Below are 20,826 nucleotides of genomic sequence, written 5' to 3' on the forward strand. Positions count from 1 at the left end.
CAGTAATAGTACACCCTGTGAATCAACACAGGTAATCCTCACAACCACTTTAAAAACAACAATCCCAGAATATGATATTTGACTAAGGGTTGTCTATTTAGTCACGGTTTATTGTCATGAGCCCAGCAACCTGCAGCATGTAATGACAGCCCTGGAGGGCTCAGGGCCCATTGGAATTAACCCCAAGCATGTGATCAGCTAGTCTAGCAGGCACCTGCTTCCACTGCCACAGTAGTTGATGGGGAGGCATTTGTGAAGGAGGTAAACTCCAGATGCACCTGAAAGGCATCTGTTCAAATCACGTGAGTTTTACCATTTGAATGAATACTTTTAGGTTTCACTACAGCATTAAACTTGCATGCAATGAGAAGTGCAGTAGGTTTGGAAATGTTTTTAAAGCATGCAGTGTTCATGCTATGCTTAAATAGTTTTGCTAATGATAACCGTGATGTTCTTTCAATTGTATATAAATTTCATTTAGTACTAGTAGATTGCTGCATTACAATGCAGTTTTGAAACCTCTACAGAAAGTGTTGTTGTGAAGCAGAGATGTTAACACCTCACATTTAGACATTTGTTTAGGAAGCACTGGTTATTATGTTCTCTTCGCTTGACAGCGTACTAAAAGCGTGCTGTTTGCTTAATGCCATTTTTAACATTTTATCTTACAGCTATTTTTATGTGAAAATAACAAAGGTACCACCTGAATTGTATATTTACTGTTGTTTGTTACAATAATGAAAATTAATTATTCTTATTCTAATTTTATTCTAGATTCTTATTGTAATGCACAGGCGATGAGATATACATATCATAATATTACTGCTGCAGGCAAGGGCGGTTTGTAAAAATTCCTCTCGCCTTTTAACTCCTCTGATTATTATTTTTGGATTATAAAATATGTCACTTTCACCTTCAAACTGGTTAAACCAGACATTTCCTAGTTTGGTGTCTATTTGTTTTTCTATTTAATACATTTTGAATCAATTAAATGTTCATCCTAAATAAATCAAAATATGAAGCTATAGACTAACTATCATCTGTCATCACAAAATCAAAACTTATGTTTGAAAATCATAAATATCCATCAATTCTTGCTCCTGCCAATAAGAATTGAAATCACAGAGCACTACATTATTTACTTACATGGTGGTTTAACATCCTCATTCCTAAGACTAATATGGGCCAAGTTCTGGGTGACGTTACACACCTCCTAAAATAAGAGAGAATGTCATGTGGGTGGGAGGGGCTGATTGAAATGACAGTACTCTGAAAAGAGGTTCCACACCTCTGACACGGTGAAAGTATTTTTCAATCCTTTATTTAAAATGACTAAAATATCACAGATTTTTTTCACACAACAATTCAGAGTGATTTTTTTTGTCTCAGGACTGTGGGACTGAGGAGGATAATGTTGCAAGCTAAAAAAGGCAGTGGAATCTTTTAGCCATATGTTCATAGACTCACGTGCCTATTTGCATGTTTATTACGTGAATCCAAAAGAGTAATGATCCTTTGAGTTTTCAAACAGTATTTGCTTTTTTGAAGGTATTTCTATGTTTTCATTTCCCGTAGTTATGCAAATTATGAATGGAATGTTTATAGCCATTTTGGTCCAAAGTAGGTGTGTATGCTGTATCGTACATGTACAGTATGCTGAACCAGTGAGATGTACACTGTGAACAGTATGCAAAGTATCTATAGGCTCAGTATATGACCCACTACATATGGTGCGATGTGCAGTTCTCAACAGAGCACCCTGCAATGTCGCATTGCCTACTACTTTTTAAAATGTTTATTGTTGCATATATTGCACTCTACTTCACATACTGTTTCTTTTTAAGTAGAAGATATATAATTTAATCTACACTTCAAAAAAATATATAGAACCATTTTTGGATATGGTTCTATAAAGAGCGGATTTTCACCTTTATGTTTAAAAGTATATACTGTATACTGTACATTGTGCAACGTTTAGTTAATAGTAAGAGGGTTTCAGGGGCTAAAACAGGTGCAGAATATAAAGGCAGTGTAATTTAAACAGAGTAGTTTGATTAAAGAGAAAATAACTCTATCAACAAATAACAAGTAACAAATCACAGTCACGAGGTTGAAACTGCTGTTGAGTTTTGATAGAAAGTTCTGCATTCCAAGGAGCAACCGTAATGTTAGTAGCCTATCCAGTGCATAAACAAATGTTTAGCGTTTAACTGATACAAGACCAGGGGGAACAGTGAGTTTCATATTTCAGAAGGCCCCAGGGTAATACTGTAGAATAGAATCTATTGACACCCCTTGTTTGTCGTAACAGGATGTGTGTCATACAGCAAGAAAATAATCAACACACACAGGTTTGTTTCACTATATTAATGATGACTAATTGTCACATTTACGTCTGTTTCCTTATTTAGTTTTCCCCGTTTTTGCCATTGGACTTAATTTTGCCACGATCCCTTACCTGTACCTCATTTGTTTTACTCGCACATGTTAGTTGTTATCGTCATCACTTGTACACTATTTAGCCACTGCCCTTTTCATTTGTTCTTTGTCTTGTCTAAAGTGTTGAAACTGCCCTTATCGAGTTCTGTTTATGTGTATGAAGTGCTTTCATTAAATATATTATCACTGTGGATTACCTTCGCCTCCTTCATCTACCGAAATGGTTACACTAATGCAATAAACTAACCCTCACACTGGCAACATTTATCAACTAATGTGGACCACCTAATATGTCCTCATAAGTCTTTTTTTAATATATTTCTGAGGATGTATTTAAACATTTGGTCCTCACTATAGCTTAAAAAATAAGTGTAAACACATTTGAAACATGGATATTCTGAATTATGCGACAGAACACAGTATCAAAGACATTTATCATTAATATTCATTCCTTTGCTTGAACACAAAGGGAACGGATGATATCTTGCTCCGTGCTAATTTTGACTTTTGGGAACTCTTGCTCAACGAGTCCCACAACTCCTGGGTATTCTGCTATAGTATACGGGCTACCTGACATGAGGTAAAAGTTACGAGAGAGAAACATGAAACCTTTTATATAATCCTACAGGGTCGCACTGTGTAAACTAAACTACCCCAACATCTCCTGATATATGATACACATAAGAAAAGCTGTGTTTAAAGGTCAGTTTAAACATGTTTTTAAGGTTTATTTATAGAACACACATACTCTGCTTGCTTAGACATGCTCAGTTACTACTGCATTACTGACTTAAGTTATCTTTATATAGGAACACAGAGTTCTGGGAAAGAGGATCACTATATTTACTGTTGTTCTCATGTTCACAGGTTGCCTTTTTAGTGGTCCCTTATCAGTGAATCTAACATACAACAGTGTCAAGTTTGATGGCTCATTGGGTAGCACATTTCAAGTCATAGCTCTAGACCTGGGTCTTTGCATGTTCTGCCTCGGTGTGAGAAAACTGTAAAAGGTACAGTCTGAATATGTTAACCACATTGTAAATGTATATGCATAGCATTTTCTTGGAAGTGTTTTGTTTTTCAAAAGTGACAGCCTTTTTTACTACCCATAATTAAGCATTGCATTGAAAAGCATCAAAATACTTCCTAAGCCCTCTGCATCATCAAGTTTCTGTGACTGAGTTAACCAATAATTTGTTACAAATAACAACATGTTTACTGCTTAGTAGTATTTGTTATGGTTGACATTTATAGAAAAAACACAATAAATTATTAATGATGATGTCACTGCCCATCTCATCAATACTTAACAATTGGCTAATTTTTTGTATTATTGCTTCTTCACAATTTCAGCATAAAAAAGGCTCAGGGGCGGTGTGTTAGATGTGCAATACGCTATAATGGACAGTGTGTTGTTGACCCAGAACACAAAATATCATGTTACACTTGTTTATTATTTGTGTAAATAGTAATTTAGCTGATGCTTTTATCCAAAGAAAATTATAATGTGTTTATAGGGACAAGCCCTGTGGAGCAGACTGGTGTAAACTGTTTTGCTCAAAGGCTGAATGATGAGAGCCCTCAGTTTTTATGTGGATTGAACCATTAGCCTTCCAGCTTTAGCTCTTGTTTCTATGCAGTGTTATCATATTTTTAAATATACATTAAAAGTAGTTTAAGTTGTTTGGATAAAAGTGTATTGTTTGTCCTATTAGGGAAGTAAATTTATATAATTCATTGTTATTAAAGGTGTCCTGAACTGGGCTTGTTTATTGTTTTATACTGTTGTATGAGGTCTACTTATGACGTTCGCATGGTTTTTACATTCGAAAACATCAAAATCAATAAGTAATAGGCTATTTTCTACCCGGGTTTTGATGCCGTCTCGACAAACGCTCCGTTTTAATGGGCGTGCCGCATTAAAGACTTTAAAGGTCAGTTTATGGTTCTGCGTAGGACCTACGCCGTAACATACGGCGTAGCCTACGTACGTAGATGACGCCGTCGTGAACATTTATGGTTCTGCGTTGAGAGTATGCGTCATACTGCAATTACACCGCCGAAACGCTAGTTGGCTCTTTGTGTTTTCATGGGTTTGCTCTTCTTCGCCGATGTTTTGTGTGTGTGTATGCTAGTGTTTGCAAACGACAATGGAAGCCAAACCGACGTTAGAGGAAATCTCTCTCCAAGAATTCGCCGCCATCTGACAGTCTTTATAGTTCGCCGAAGAGGAGTCATACAGATGCGTGTATTTCCGAACCTCTTCAATCAGATGCTCAGTAACTTGGTCGATGTCGATGCTCACCATGTTGTTCTTTTGTGGACTCTGAACTTGCCGGAAGAAGACACCAGAGAAGAAGATGCCGGAAATGCGTAGAAGGAAGTACGATGCTGCCAAACCGACCAATCACAGCGCTTGCGGTCCGCGTAGGGTCCGCGTTGAGTTGACGCATTGTTACATTTTTGGAGAGGTGCGCGTCAGGCTACGGCGTAGGGTACGCACAGGGTACGCGGCTCTGCGTAGGCTACGCCGTAGGTTACGGCGTAGGTCCTACGCAGAACCATAAACTGACCTTTAGAAGTAAACGCTTCTACTGCTATGATTGGATAGCAGTTTGCGTAGTAAACTTAAGGCCAATTTATGGTTCTGCGTAGGACCTACGCCGTAACGCAGAGCCGCGTACCCTACGCCGTAGCCTGACGCGCACCTCTCCAAAAATGTAACAACGCGTCAACTCAACGCGGACCGCAAGCGCTGTGATTGGTCGGTTTGGCACCATCGTACTTCCTTATACGCATTTCTGGCATCTTCTTCCGGCAAGTTCAGAGTCCACAAAAGAACAACATGGCGAGCATCGACATCGACCAAGTACTGAGCGTCTGATTGAAGAGGTTCGGAAATACACGCATCTGTATGACTCCTCTTCGGCGGACTATAAAGACTGTCAGATGGCGGCGAATTCTTGGAGAGAGATTTCCTCTAACGTCGGTTTAGAAGAGTGTCAGCAAAAGACATGAAGAACTTCACACTTTATAAACACTGTGCACGATCTTTTGCACTTTATTGGCTTTATAGTTTTATTTTTTGTTTTACCTTTTATTGTTACTAGTTTTTTGAAAGTTTTATATTTGTGTTATCAGGGTATCATTTCAATACACAGTTTTGACATCTATGTATATACAGTGCTCTGCGTAAATTCAATCCAATTCAATTCTATTTATATAGCGCTTTTCACATATGGAGGACTAAACCTGCAAAAATTATAAATAAATAAATGTATAAATAAATAAATATATAAACGAATAAATGTAATAATATGAAAATAAATAAAGGAATGAATGGTTTTATAAAACAAAATAATTCGTTTTAGCTATTATTGATCTTAGCTTTAAGTTTTTTTCATTTTTTAAATTGATTTATTTTTTGTGTTCATTTTTTAATTATTTTTAATTATTTATTTATTTATTTTTTTTAGATTATTTTATTTATCATTTCCTTTTATTTTTTACATTTATTTATTTATACGTTATCCTTTGCTTCGTGTATAACGTTAAGTAACTATGGCGGGCGCACAATTAGCTAGAGAGTTACAGCATTTAGCCAATGAAGTCGATAACCATGCATCAAATGACTATGTGTCATTTAGATTAGGTGCGCTTATTGATGTTTTATTACAGATTTACGGCGAGATAGCAGGCTTCCATCTACCCGATTCCTGAATTCTAACCTGATCCCCTGCTCGTAGTGGTGTGAGTGGCTTTGCACATCTGTTGTAGTACTTTCCTTGATACAGTTGCTTTTGCTCACGCCTTGCCTTAACATCATTTCCACTGACAGCTTCAGGTTTCAACTGCTGGCTGGTTGTTGGTAAAATGGAGCGTAATCGTCTGCACATCAATAGTTGGGCAGGTGATTTGAAACCATCTACTGGAGTATTCCTGTACTCCAACAGGCTGATTTATGGGTCTTTCTGGTCCGCTTTTGCTTTGTCCATTAGGGATTTGGCAATCTGTACTGTCTTCTCACTGAGCCCATTGCTCTGTGGGTAATGTGGGCTGCTCATGACATGCACAAAGTCCCAAATACGCGCAAAGTTTTCAAACTCTTTTGAGCTGTATTGAGGTCCATTGTCCGAGAAAACCTTTTCAGGAATACCATGTGCTGCAAATGCTTTTTTCCGTTTCAGGAACACTGCAGCAGATGTGGTGCTCTTGAGCTTCTCCGAGTCAAAATAACGGCTGTAGTAATCTACCACCACTATGTAGTCATCACCATTCCAAGTGAATAGATCAGTGCCAACAGTTTGCCATGGCCGGCTTGGTATGGGATGAGAAATGAGTGGCTCTTTTGCATTTGACATACGGCGTTCAAGACAGATGGCGCACTTTTCGACCATGCTGGCTATCTGTTCGGACATACCAGGCCAGAATAGAATGTCTCTAGCACATTGTTTGGATTTTTCAATTCCCATGTGGCCAGCATGAATGCATTTAAGCATCTCTTCTCGCAACTGCATGGGGATTACGATCTTTTCTCCCTTGAAGACCATACCGCCCATCTCCGATAACTCATCTCGGTGATTCCAGTATTCCAAAAGGGCTGTAGGGCATCTCCTTCTTTCAGCAGGCCATCCTTCTTTGATCACTCTCCTCAGTGTGGACATTTGGATGTCTCTGTCTGTTTCATTCCGAATGTTGCTCAGCTTCGCATCACTGACAGTGAGAGCGCTGAGAACAGTGTGTACTTGCACATCCATCTCCTCAGTGAGACTGTGGTCTGTGTCGGGCTTCGACTTTCTTGACAGCGTGTCAGCCACTGGGATGTTTTTCCCAGGAAGGTGTACAATGATTAAGCTGTACTTTTGTAACTGCCATATCATCCTTTGCAGTCTTGGTGGTGCGGCGGCCAGTGGCTTTCTGATGATCGCTTCCAAGGGTTTATGATCGGATTCCACTGTTATGTGATGTCCATAAACATATTGATGGAATCTTTTGCAAATCACGCAAACAAAGCAAATACAACAAATCCGTGTTATATGATGTACATTGTCAGTAAAAAACAAGGTTCTTGAAGAACACATTAACGTATTTAAAATGTAATGGGAACTAGCATTCTAGCACTACACAGGCTGCAGACAACAGCGCGGGCTGCATAAATCTGGTCTCAGAACAGATTACAATCCATGTCCTAACGTTACATCGTTTCTGACATCAGCCTTTTGAGCTTTAGACGTCTGAGGAATAAAAAAGAATGGCATTAAATGGTTAAATATCGTAAATTAGTGTCACTCGTCAAAGGCTGTGGTAAAGTCAATTCAATTTTACCTCAGGTGGAAAAATGGCAGGTACACGCAGGCGTACAAAATGCAAAGGAAAATGACGGTCAAAACAGGGTTCCCGGTGCTTGATAACACGGTTAACAAAAACACGCTTAAGGAAATATGAATTTTACCTTCTTATTTTTGATTTTTCCAGTCCCGACTCGATAAACTTGCTGCTCGGTGGAGTTGCCAGCGTGCCACTGCTCTGCCAAAGATATCCTTCCGCCGATAAAGAAACTCCTCTGTAGTTTGATTTATTTATTTGATTTAAATCATAGCTGTCATTTAAACATTAAACATTTTCAACAAAACAATATTTAATTATGTGATATAAGAAAAATCTACCAAAACTCAGGAGAACTACTTTGTCAAGCGGAACAAAGTGTTCTTGGTCAGGGGTGTGCTCGACTGCATCACCTGCGCAAAGCAATCAGGTTATGACATCAGATACCGCGACATCCTTTCTAGGCAAGTGCTTCCTGATCGATCTCGCGGTAGTGTGACGTGAGCCGGTCGGTCTGCACAGCTAAGTACAAAGTCGAAAGTATCTGTCACATTGAGCAAGAACGTCGCTTGTGAGACTCATGTAAATTGACCTGGATTTCTGCATTTATCTATCGTGGTTGATTTTCATACAGTTAGGACAGTGAATACTGATACAGGCCTATTGAATGAATTAACAAAAATATTCCAGAAACTCCATTTGCATTAAATACATAACAAAATCAGCCTAAATATCTGAGATATTTGTATGTTTAAAATGATTATCAACCAAATATAAGAACTTTAAAAAGTTCAAACGCATAATGTATTTTAAGCATGAAATCATATGCCCACTTGGAGCCCATGAAGGTCTCATATGGGCAAAGTTATGTGGGACGCATATTGGTATCCCACACGGGGCCCATATGTTTTGTCCATCTTAAACCTATGCCCATGTGGAGCCCATATCGCCCAGATAAAACCCATATGGCCCACATACAAATGTACGCATTTAAAGGAGTTTAAAGGCATAATATGTATTTTAATCATAAATCCGTGTGCCCACATGCAGCCCATAAAGGTCCCATAAGGGCAAACCTATATGGGACCCACATTTGTAATCCCACATGGGGCCCATATATTTTGCCCTTTTTTATCCCATGCCCATGTGGAGCCCATGTCGCCCAGATATAACCCACATGGGGCCCACATACCAATGTTGGCTGGGCTATATGCACACTGTTTGTTTTTGCGGTTTTCTGATAGCTGTGACGCATTTTCGCATGCTTTCCTATTGTGTGCACTTGGTGCTCCTGATTTGCATTTGTGCTACCAGTGGCCATACTTCTCATATGCGCCTGCGCGACTTCATGCGATCTGGCGATGTCAATTGCTTTGTCTCTAGGGTTAACTCAGCACCGTGATTGAGTAATTTTTCTCGAACGCGTGGAGAATGGATGCCGAAAACGACACGGTCTCTCACCATCTCCTCTGGATTGGTGTAGCCACAGTCTTTAACGAGCAGTCTGAGCTCGGTGACGAACTGATCAAACGTTTCCGTTGCACACTGCGTTTTCTCGTTGAACTTATATCTAGCAAAAATAGGATTCGCCTTTGGTACTACGTAAGCTTCAAATTTGTCGTAGTAAGTTTTAAGCAACTTGGCTTCATCATCGGTGAGGGTCCAAGTGTTGTAGACATCCCGTCCTTTCTCTCCTTCTCTCGACCCATAGAAGTAGGTAGCTGCATTTCTCCGTCTCCTCTTTGCGGCGAAACGGCCCCGAGAACATCAGTTCCACGTGCTGCTTGAACTTTCTCCATGCATCGGGAAGATTCTGTGATTCCCAATCCATTCGCGGTGCTGGTACTCCGGTAGCCTCCATTTTCGCGATTTACTCTGACACCATGTATTATTTTGACGAGAAAATATGACAAACTCACAGATCAGCTTTCAACATGCGTTCTTTTACGTTTTTCCATTCGTACCCTATTTCCTTGCTTACCCATCAACCCTCATATTTACCATTGCCCCCTATTGCCCATATACAGGAATTACACACATATCACAGTTATACATTTATATTCAACACTTGAATATTACAAAACTCACGTGTATTGAGCTGCCGGCGGGAATTCTTTGCGACAGTTTTTACGACACTGCATACAGACAATTCCGCTTATCAACCACGTGGGGCAACAGTAAGCAAAAGTTACTCGTTGCCGCTTTAACATCCTACATGATGGTCAATATCTGATGGTAGATTTGAGGTTATCTGTGATATTGTCTTTTTGTCAAATGTTAAAGGGATAGTTCACACAAAAATTACAAATCTTTTATTATTTTCCCTCATGTTATTCTAAACATATGACTTCTGCAGAACACAAAAGAAAATATTTTGAAGAACGCTAGTAAACAAACAGCATGATGGGCCTCCATTGACTTTCAATGCATGGACACAAAAACACTAAGACATGTTTAAAACATCTTTGGATTTTGGATTCAATTTATTGTCATTGCACATGTACAAGTACAAGGCAACGAAATGTGACCTCTGCATTTAACCCATCCAGAGAGTAGTGAACACACGTACCCTCGGAGCAGTGGGCAGCTATCACTACAGCGCCCGGGGAGCAAGTAGGGGTAAGGTGCCTTGCTCAAGGGAACCTCAGTTGTTACCCGCCGGCCCTGGGAATCGAACCGGCAACCTTCTGGTCATGAGTCCGACTCTCTAACCATTAGGCCACAACTGCCCCCTTTAAAACATCTTATGGCTTACACCGAACAAAGAGCCAAAGCCAATGCTGGTTTTGTATTTTTGGGTGAACTATCTCTTTAAGCCTTTATTAAAAAAAATCTTCCCACATGCCCTTAGGGAAACTCCTAACAATGGATTCACTAAAATGCTTTTGCTACATAAAGAGCTAACCAATCATGTGTCCACAATTCAATGCAATAGACTGCCACGTGAACAACAGAAAGACAAAACTGACATGAAAAGATGCATTCATTGCGACGAATTTTCCTTGAACACTATAAATCCAAAAGCACTTAACATTGTGTCAAACGCCCTCCACGGAATTTGCTGCATAATAAAACGAGTCATCTCAGAGAAGGCTGCATATTTGAGAAAGTAGTTAAAAACCTATGAAACATTCTAACTACAGTATAGAACTCATTTGGGGCAATATGAACACAACAAATTCACACGTCTTACGTTCCAACGCGCAAAACGCGATTTTCATACGCTTCAACGCACGTTCCAGTTTCGTCTAGATAGTGATCTCACTAGAATTTAAGACACCGCCGCAAAGCACTACAGTCTGTAGAGCCCCCACTCAAAAAATCTTCCAGTTGGAGAAAGGGGAGGGTGATTCCATAATAAACCAACGCACAGCTTCAGCGTCGCGGCTGTGAGGAGCTGATAAAGTGTCCTCGCAATTTTTATCGTAAAGGCATGGACGAAGGCGGGGGTAAAGAAGAGTGCGATCGATAACATGTTAGCCCGAGGGTTTTAACGACTGACGGAGACAGGTAATGCGAAATCAAGAAAAAAATAGACGTTTATGTGCGTTGTACAGATTGGTTGTTTCACGTTACCTCAGAGCTTCAGTTAATTCTGCGCTTGACAAACTAACGTTAACTAGACTGTGTATAAACCATCTGACCATCTAATATACGCATGTACGTAGGCTTTAAAGGCATTCACGTAGAAGTGTGTGTTTGTGAATGAGTTTCCAAGCCGTCTGGACTGTTTATGTATATCTGGCTAGCTGAATGAGCGCAAATGGTCTGCTATGCTTTAACTTAGGCCCGTGAGCCCATGTCGTCCCACAGCGTTTTACTTATAATCTGCTTTAAATGTTTAGTCAGGTCTGTATAAACCTGTTGTGCTTATGTGGTCTGATGCGTCGAAATGTACGCGGTTTGTTTGGTTGAGTATCTAGAAGGCTGCCCGTCAGTTTGCCTGTGTGAAGTGAGGGTCAACCGTTAGCTTGTTTGCGCTCTCAGGCTGGGAAATGCAAACATCCAGCATCGGGATATCGCGATGACATTATCAGACAACAGTTTGACTGCATAACGTTACTTGCGGATAGTTTAAACATTGACTGCTCATCTGTAACGTTACCTGTTGGTGCAGTTCGGTTGGGATTTAAGGATCTGAATAGCTAGATACAGCGGAGGAATGACCATCAAATGGGTGTGTATCAGAATCAGAAAGAGCTTTATTGCCAAGTATGTTTGCACATAAAAGGAATTTGTTTTGGTGACAGGAGCATCCAGAACACAGAAACTGCAACAACAGTACACAGAGACCATAACACAATAGAATACAGTACACAGATGATTTAATTAAGAAATACAATACAATAAACATAAGATAAAGATTAGAGAGTAAAGCTATGTGTGTATGTAAATATGTACAAGTAAAAATTAAGAATAGACTATTGTAGTATAAGGTAGAGCTGCACGATTCTGGATAAATTGAGAATCCCGATTCTTTTGTTTCAAATAGAGATTGCGATTCTTTTACGATTCTGAATGATGACTAAAAGTAATACATCATTTACTAGAGGTTCTGACAAAAAAAAATATTTAGGTATGTAATACGTAGGGCTTTGCTTCAAAATGATTACATATTTTATGGTTACCCTACAGTAGTTATAGTGAGAAATTTTTAACCACAAATTCCATAAGTAAACTAAAGTGTTTTTTTTACTTTACATGTAAAAGTTTAACTTCCTAAAAAGTATTAATGCATTGAAGTAACGTGTATATGAAATATTTCTCAGTAAAAAATGCATAAGGTGACACTTGCAATTAAAGGTCTTGCCTAATATCTACAGACTGCTTGAAGGGGTCTTTAAAGAAAGACACTACTGATAAACATAACAACGCAGTATTCTCACCTTTAAACAGTTTAAAATAACTTTGGCAACTTGATGAAAAGCTCTAATAGCTCAGCTTCTCTATTAGCGTAAATACAGTGATAAGCGCCACACACTCTGATGACGTGTTTTACCGCAATGACGGATTTAAACGCGCACTCGGATTTGTCAGCGCTACAAACTGTCTGCAATCGATAGTTTCGTTTCAAACCTGTCTAGTTAAGATGTGAAGCATATTTAGAACAATGTAAGAAAGACACTCATAAGAGCAGTTTTGTTGTCAGGCGTAATTATTTTATATGTTGGTCTGTTGTTTGGTGTGAGATTAATTTGGGCAGTGTAGGAGCTTGTAAACGCGTCTCATGCGTGTGAGTTGGCAACTCTCTGCTTTAATCCCAATACTTCTGTGATCATTGGACTCAGAAATAAGGATAGTGTGTGGTTGAAAAGACTGTTTGTGACGTCGTTAGATACCTTATGATAACAATGCTATCTCTGCTTCTGCGGCAGCACCAGCACATATTGAAGCGTTATGATTTTAGTCCGAGGTAAGTTAGACACGAGAATCGTTGGTTTTCATTAATGAGATCGCGATTTTTTTAAGGGTTAATCGTGCAGCTCTAGTACAAGGTATGTGCTATATACAGCAGAATGAAATTATCGTACTTGTTTTAAGATGACACATAACATTAAGCCTTTACGTATGTTATTAATAGACAAAAGTATTGAAACATGTCTTAAAAGTATGGTACCTGATGTTGTGTATTTTATGTGCGTTATAATTCATGTAAAGCAAAGAAATCCAAGACTTGTTATTTTCACGACATAGCAAGTTAGCAAAAAATCTCATAAACGTTTCAGATGCAAGTAGTATCACATCCTTTATGCTAGACTTTTGTACATTAACATCGTAAATGACCAGGGGAGTAGCTGGGGAAAAGTAATTGCTGAAATGGCTAGAATAAGGGAGGTACGTCTGGGAAAAGGTCTGGCATAATTTGTTTGCGGATGCCACTTGGTTTCATTTTTTGTTGTGTACTGCTATGAAATGTATACACTGGTATACACCATGTATCTTTTTGGACCACTGTATTATGTATGTTTCATATGTATGTCTATTTGTCATCATATGTATGCAAATTTGATGTGTTCCTTGAAAGCTGTAAAACTGTAATTTGAGCTGATTTTAACTTGTCTTTAACATTAGAATGAATATTTATTATTGTCTGCTCAAAGACATCAACTGGCTACTGTCTTGATATGCAGCATATGCTGCGGTGTTCTTATAACATTATTTGTATGTATTATGAATATAGTGTTATTATTTATGCAAGTATTGTCTTTTGCTGTTAGTATTTAAAATTAATTTGACATTATTGAGAGTATGATGGTTTTAGCTGGGTGGATGATTTAATTCTTCCTCATTCTCTCCGTTCCTTAATCTTTTTATATAATCTTTTTTTAAGTGCCTTGCTTTTGGTTTTACGTGGTGAATATTGGTTTAGACCAAAAGACTTGAATGGTGTGTTGCATTTTCCATGCCATACAAGTAAATATTATTTAAATACTGTCTAATGCTTTGTATTAAGTATATTTAAATATTTTCAATATAAACTTAAATGCCAGGCTCAGCTGTACTCCAATAATAAGAGCCTGTCTGCTTAACCACATGCTGTGAACATGTGATTCAGTTTCTGTGGATCTTTCTGTTCTGTTCCTAGGTGATTTAAAACACGGTACCATGTGAATGATTAAGGATCATGAAGCCTACACACAAACTACTGTTCGTCCTGTGTCCCATGCTGGTCTTGGGGTTCATCTACTACTCTTCTGGGAAGCTCCATTTGCATGTATGGGGCCAGAAGCCACGTGAGTAGTTCTGAGGCCTTGTATTACCATCTACTTGTTAACATGAGTCGGTTTGTGACCTCTCTGTACACTGATGCCTTTTGGTCTGTCAATATGTATGTCTGCCATAGTTTGTTTGTTAAACCCTGTGTCAGTTAAATTATTAAGCTTGAAAGTCCACTTGCTTGCTTTAATGCTGCTTTAGGACTGATCACGTCTCGATGTGATAGTGTTGTTTCGTGTTGCACAGGATTTGCATCACAGCTTTCACAGAGCTCACATTTTGTCACAGTTTGATCTAAGGGAATAATTTAGGTTTTGTTTGACCATTTGGGCCATTAAGCATTTAAAAAAACAAGGGTTTTAAGGATATTTCTGATGTAGAAAGATTCGGAGGTGCGAGTTGTTCAAGTCTGGTTTAATAAATGTTTATGAAAATGAGACTTTAGGTCATCAGTGTTTTCGCAAGGATTTTGTGAAACTGTGGCGCTGAATGATGTCAGATGCTAATTAACATATCAGTGATGTCATTAGGGATGCATGATATTATCGGCACGCAGATAGTATCGGCCGATATTGGCTTTTAAATTAAATATCGGCATTGGCCTGAAATGAAAAATTACGCCATTAAACAAAGATGTGTTGATTATGATCATTCTGACATGAGTGTGCACTCGCAAAGACACCAGGGGCCTGTTTCAATAAGGAGGTTCAACCAACTCTAGGTTAAACCTTGAACTCAGAGTTGGTTTACTTAGAAATGAGAAACTTTGAGTTTTTGGTTTCAGAACAGCTGATTTGAGTTAGTTCAATTTACTCTGGGTAGGCTTACCCTGGGTTAAGCGCGTGCACCACGACTTTAAAAAGCCATCATCAATGGAGCTCCGATATTACGATTCACCATGGCAACGGCACCAAAAAAAGCAACATGGCAGCACAAAGCACTTGAGAGTGAGGCACACTTTCCGCTCTGCATAAAGTGGATTTACTGATGTCCTGAAAATGACTTAAGTTTAAATTAATAAATGTACCAATAAACAAACAAATTAATCATTAAATGAAACAACAGAAATAAAACAGAAATAAATAAAAAAAGTATCTTCTCACTCGCCATGAGTGCTCTAGTTACGCAAATGAGACGTCATGGTGTATAGGACACCTGTAGGGCGTCAGACTTTCGTGCAAAATTAGACTGATCGCCGGTTCGAACCCTGCTCTGAGCAGATTTCAGTTGGAATGGCTGCACGTCAAACTTACTTGTTTATTTTATCGCTTCATTTCTGCATGTATGTCTGTATTTAATAATTTCATTATTCATGCACTTTATTAAGTAATTTCTCATTGTCCATAGAAAATTATGCTCTGATGTAATACACGTACGTTTGCTGATGTTATTGATGTAAGAATGGATGATATATTTTGACATATCTAATTCACTGTAAAGAAAAACGGTACAGTTTTAATAAAAATGCACAGGGAAATGACAAAATTCCACTCGGGTCCTAAATTGCTCTCCTGAAATCAATTCGAACCCATGACCTTGGCGTTGTTAGCGCCATGCTCTAACCACTGAGCCACAGGAAAGCATCGAAAAACTAATTGGGATTACAATTACGGGTAAAACAATTACATAAACTGTAAGAAGTTTCCTGTAGAATTTACAGTAACCTTCTGGCATACTGTATTCATATTTACAGTACTATTTAATTAGCTGTAAATGTATTTATTTACTGTAGAAACACAATAATTTGACAATAATCTTTCTCTAGTAATACACTGTAAAATGTCCTGCAATTCATTGTTACATTTTTTCTTTTTTACTGTAAAACTGTACAAATTGCAAATTAATGTATTTACTGTAACACGTTTCAGTAAATAACAAAAATAAACAATGACAAATGAGTAACTTTATTATTAACCGTTCAATTGTAATACTTGCACTTTTAGCTCTCTTCACAAACTGCAGTCACATTTATACACAATCGCATAATACACAATCAATACACAATATTACAGTATTTAAAATTCGTGAACAAATTCTGTCATAAGAACAATTGTCAACACTTACAAATTTAAAAAACTCTCATGAGTAGAATGTATTTACTTAAAGTAGCAACTGTTTTTCTCAAAACTGCAGTCCCATTTATACACAACAGTGCCATATTAAAATATTTTTAACCAATTCATGAACAAAACCATTCATAAGAACAATCGTCAACACCTACAAATTCAAAATACCTCTCCCGAGTAGGTCGTGACTAATCGAAAGCTAGATAAAAGTTTTTGTTTACATGATACATGTATATATGTACTGTGTATAATAATTATGTATGTATAAATGCACACACATGCAGGTGTAATTTAAAGAACAAATACATATGTACAGTATATTATAAATACTTTTTAATATTATTTATACATAATATAATGATATATAAATATAAAAATGTATATACATGTGAATATTTCTTAAATATATACATGCATGTGTGTGCATTTATATATACATAATTATTATATACAGTACACACATTTATATTATATAAACAAAAACTTTTATTAGGCGTTGTGCAGCCCTACTCCTGAGTAGAATGTATTTGCTCTTAGTAGCTTAATAGTTTTGCCACCCAGAAACTCTTTAATGAAGGAGGATACATGACCATGAGAGTTCTTCCTTTGCACCATCATCCCACTTCTTTTGCTGACTTGTAACTTAGAGGATCACTGTTGTTGGGGTTGATCCTTACAATGAACCTTTACATAAAACAAAGAATTCATTAGATCTTTTGACATGTAAAAGTGTCTTAAACATTAGTTAAGACAAAAGTTAAAATTTTGTCATTGTGTGCTCATTTTCGGAACATAAATTAATATTCTCTCTTCATTTTTATCCCTGCAACCAAAGTCTTTCAGCATCAAGTGCATGGTGCAAAGACGACTTTTTAAAAGTAATCCATATGATTTGAGAAGTTTAAAAAACCGAATTGCTTAAACACATTTGAGATTATATTTACCATATTTGATGTGCTGTGTATTTGGATGACCAGTGTTTGTATTCCAATAAAATCCCAATTGCAGATGACATATCTGGTAGGTCAATCACAGGAAAGAAGACTTTGACTTCAATCGCCAGCATTTTTGCTAGTTCTGTCCATTTGCCTTCATTTCTGTGCATTTCGGCAGTGTGTTTGGGCCCCGAGTACAGTGGCAAAACAGAGACCTTAAAATTAAGTGTCCTTCGTTTTTGATTTTTACCAACTACATAACTCCCTTAATTATATATATATTTTACATTATATTATTTACAGTAGTTTTGGATGTTTATAGATAGAATATGGCATGCAGCTGCTTCACAGAACGTTATAAAACATTTCAAAGCTTCAATATGAAATCAATTAATCAAAAATAATAATCGCAATTATAATATCGAGGTGAATAATTGACAATTATGATTTTTTTCATAATCGCGCAGCCCTATTGGGATGAACATGCATCAGAATTCTATCTCAAATAAGTATGCACCGAGCCACAAAAATCATCTAAATTTTGTATAACAATTTGTGAAGACACCAGTGTTGGGTGTAACTAGTTACTTAATTAGTTACTGTAATTTAATTACTTTTCCCTTGAAAAAGTAAAGTAAGGGATTACTCTTATTTTTTCTGTAATTTAATTACAGTTACTTCTGATGTAATTAAAGTAAATACTTTGTGTAATATGTGTGTGTGCAGAAGAGGAATTGACATCAAAATTCAAAGTCTAACTTTAAAATCCGTGCTTTAATATATAATTCTCACAGTTGTAATTAATAATAATACTTTATGTAGTTTTATATTATTTATTTAAATGAATTAAAAGAGCAGTTTCATGTCTATCCTTGAATCACTTAACTCATCAAGGTTGATGTAGGATATAGAAAGTAATTAGTAATAAGTAATTAAATACTTTTTGAAGAGAGTAACTTGTACAGTAATCTCATTACACTATTGAATATGTAATTAGTAACTAGTAATTAATTACTTTTTCAGAGTAACTTACCCAGCACTGGAAGACACCAAAGGATTTTAACTGATTGAATGTTGGCCTTGCTGTGACACACTATTATGATGTACAGAGAACATGACCTCAAATTCTAACTGAATTTTGGATTATACAGGCACATCTGCACCTTACTCCATGAGATGTTTGTTTAGTCTCTCGCCTGGTGTGCAATGAACTGGGCAAATGAATGAATGTGGGGACTGTTTGAGAGGGAAATGATCTGCCGAAATAATTTGACTGCAGTATGTATCCAGGCACGCTTGCTGTTTCTTTGAATTCTTTCAAGGTTTTTAGGCTGTTTTGAATTAAGGGAAGGTTGTGAAGTGTTACTAATTTACATAAGGTGGCACTCCCAGTTGCGGAGTTCTACCCTGTACGTTATAATATTACAATTATAAAGTTCATGTTCAAAATTAAATATATGAAGTATAAACAGAAGTAACAGATTGACATAGAATAAGTTACTGTAGCTGATTAAAGTGACCAAATTCTAGTATTTCACACTGACTTACAGGTAGTGTAAACAATAGGTACAGGAAAAGTGTAAAGTGAATTGGAAGTGATTTGTTCAAATAAAGTTACCAGTTATAATATTGCACATACATATTCTTTATTAATTATAGTATAAACCGAGGTTCAGATTGAAATGGAAAGTGACCCATGACTATTATGTGTATTCTGTAAGCAGTGCATAATAGTACCCGTAAGTTGCATGTTATATTCTTAAACAGTATGTGAAACGGTATATATGGGAGGCAAAAACTAAAACATCATAAAAAATCACATTTTGGCAATCAAGAACACAGGCATGTGTAGTTCGAAACACTGTAGCCCTTATGTGTATAGGTGTTTTTACCCAAGAATCACAGTTGTGTTCACAGTTGCAACCACATGAAGTGCTTGTGAAACACAGTCTGTTTTAGTTTGTTTTATTTGAAAATGGTAATAAAATAAGATATAATTCGAGTTTTATCTAGATGCTGCTTTGTTGTTTTCAATTGATAAATTTAGATCAGCTGAAGATTGGAGTTTGCTCTGTGTCAAGATCGTCCTCTGAAATAATGAAATCTTATGCTACATGTCAAGCAATGCAATAGAATATATGTAATTGTCATCCTTGAATACTATAACACTAAAATAATAGATCAGGAGATTTTGCTCATGTTTGCACTGTGTCGTAAATAAAAATGTGCAACTATGGTTCCGCCAAAAATTGTTTATAGGGTTTTTTTAGTCCGTATCAGATCTATGTTCTATAGGGATGCACCGAAATGAAAATTCTTGGCCGACGCCGAATAAAAATGAAACCCTTGGCCAAACACTGAACATGGCTTTTCGTATTTCTTAAATTTATTTAGCCAATTTTTTCACTATTGCATAAACTGAATGGTCAAAATGTGCTTTTTATATTTTGTCTCGCTTTTCAATATAATACAATATAACTTAAAATAAAATTAAGCAAAACAAGTAGGTTAAATTAAAACAAAAAATGAGCCCTCTCCCCTCTTGAATAACCTATATAAGTCCTATAACTGACTGCTGAAAGAATGTACTTTACTCTATACAGCAAAACACTTCATTAAATAGTGTCATTCAACATTATAAGCTAAAATATGAATAAACGAAAACTGTTGGATTATTATAGGCTACATTGCAAAATAATTTAAAGAAAAAAAAACATCCACGCAAGCAATTCTGACTGACAACCATTTCAGGTCACGTCTCTCCTCCAAACTCTGCCCACAAAAGCTGAATTTTCTCTCAGAAGGTGCACTCGTGGCCGGGATGCACAGAACGTACTTTGACAAGTTGTTTAGTACAGGAAACTGTGTGCACGCGACCATTGTATGATGTCATAGGGATGGGCATTTTTGATCATATTTCATTTCGAGTATTGGACAGGTTTGAAAAACGAGTACTTGATTAATTGGGGGCGGGGCATGTCCCCCATACCATGGTGACAATGAAAAGATTTTAATTACAACACTGATACGAAAATTTATGTTAATAAAACTATAAGATTGAGTAAATAATTAAATCGACAATGTTAGATTATTAAAAATTCACTATCAATGTTATTGAAAATAAAGTAAACATTTAAAAGAAATATGAGCGTGAGATGAAACGTCATCTCTGTCCTGTCACATTGTCTGTCAGTGTCTGACGGTAAAGTCTCTTATGCTCGTCTGACAAGTCTGTCTGATAGTAGTGGTCTCACCTGACATTTTGTGTCCAAATATACTGGTGCGGAGCGGGTTGAGCGTTTTTAATCCATTCTTATGAACTTCAGCGCACGTTCACGTGGCGC

General features: G+C 37.2%; 1 protein-coding gene across 7 annotated transcripts in view; it reads left to right on the forward strand.

Moving 5' to 3' along the window:
* The first annotated feature begins 239 nt into the window (after positions 1–239).
* st3gal3b (ST3 beta-galactoside alpha-2,3-sialyltransferase 3b) overlaps positions 240–20,826 on the forward strand; it is a 70,723-nt gene continuing 50,136 nt past the window's right edge. For 2 of the 7 annotated variants that reach the window (XM_057333191.1, XM_057333192.1), the window contains exons 1-2: positions 11,058–11,274; positions 14,351–14,498. In XM_057333191.1, coding sequence (XP_057189174.1) covers positions 14,390–14,498 — 109 coding nt within the window. In that variant the 5' untranslated portion in view covers positions 11,058–11,274; positions 14,351–14,389. Of the gene's footprint in view, positions 303–11,055; positions 11,275–12,802; positions 12,877–12,936; positions 13,178–13,239; positions 13,260–14,350; positions 14,499–20,826 lie in introns of those variants that run through there. The other 5 variants (XM_057333187.1, XM_057333186.1, XM_057333189.1 and 2 more) reach the window with 5 other exon arrangements.

The sequence above is a fragment of the Triplophysa rosa genome, linkage group LG5, assembly GCF_024868665.1.
Source record: "Triplophysa rosa linkage group LG5, Trosa_1v2, whole genome shotgun sequence".
Taxonomy (NCBI): Eukaryota; Metazoa; Chordata; class Actinopteri; order Cypriniformes; family Nemacheilidae; genus Triplophysa; species Triplophysa rosa.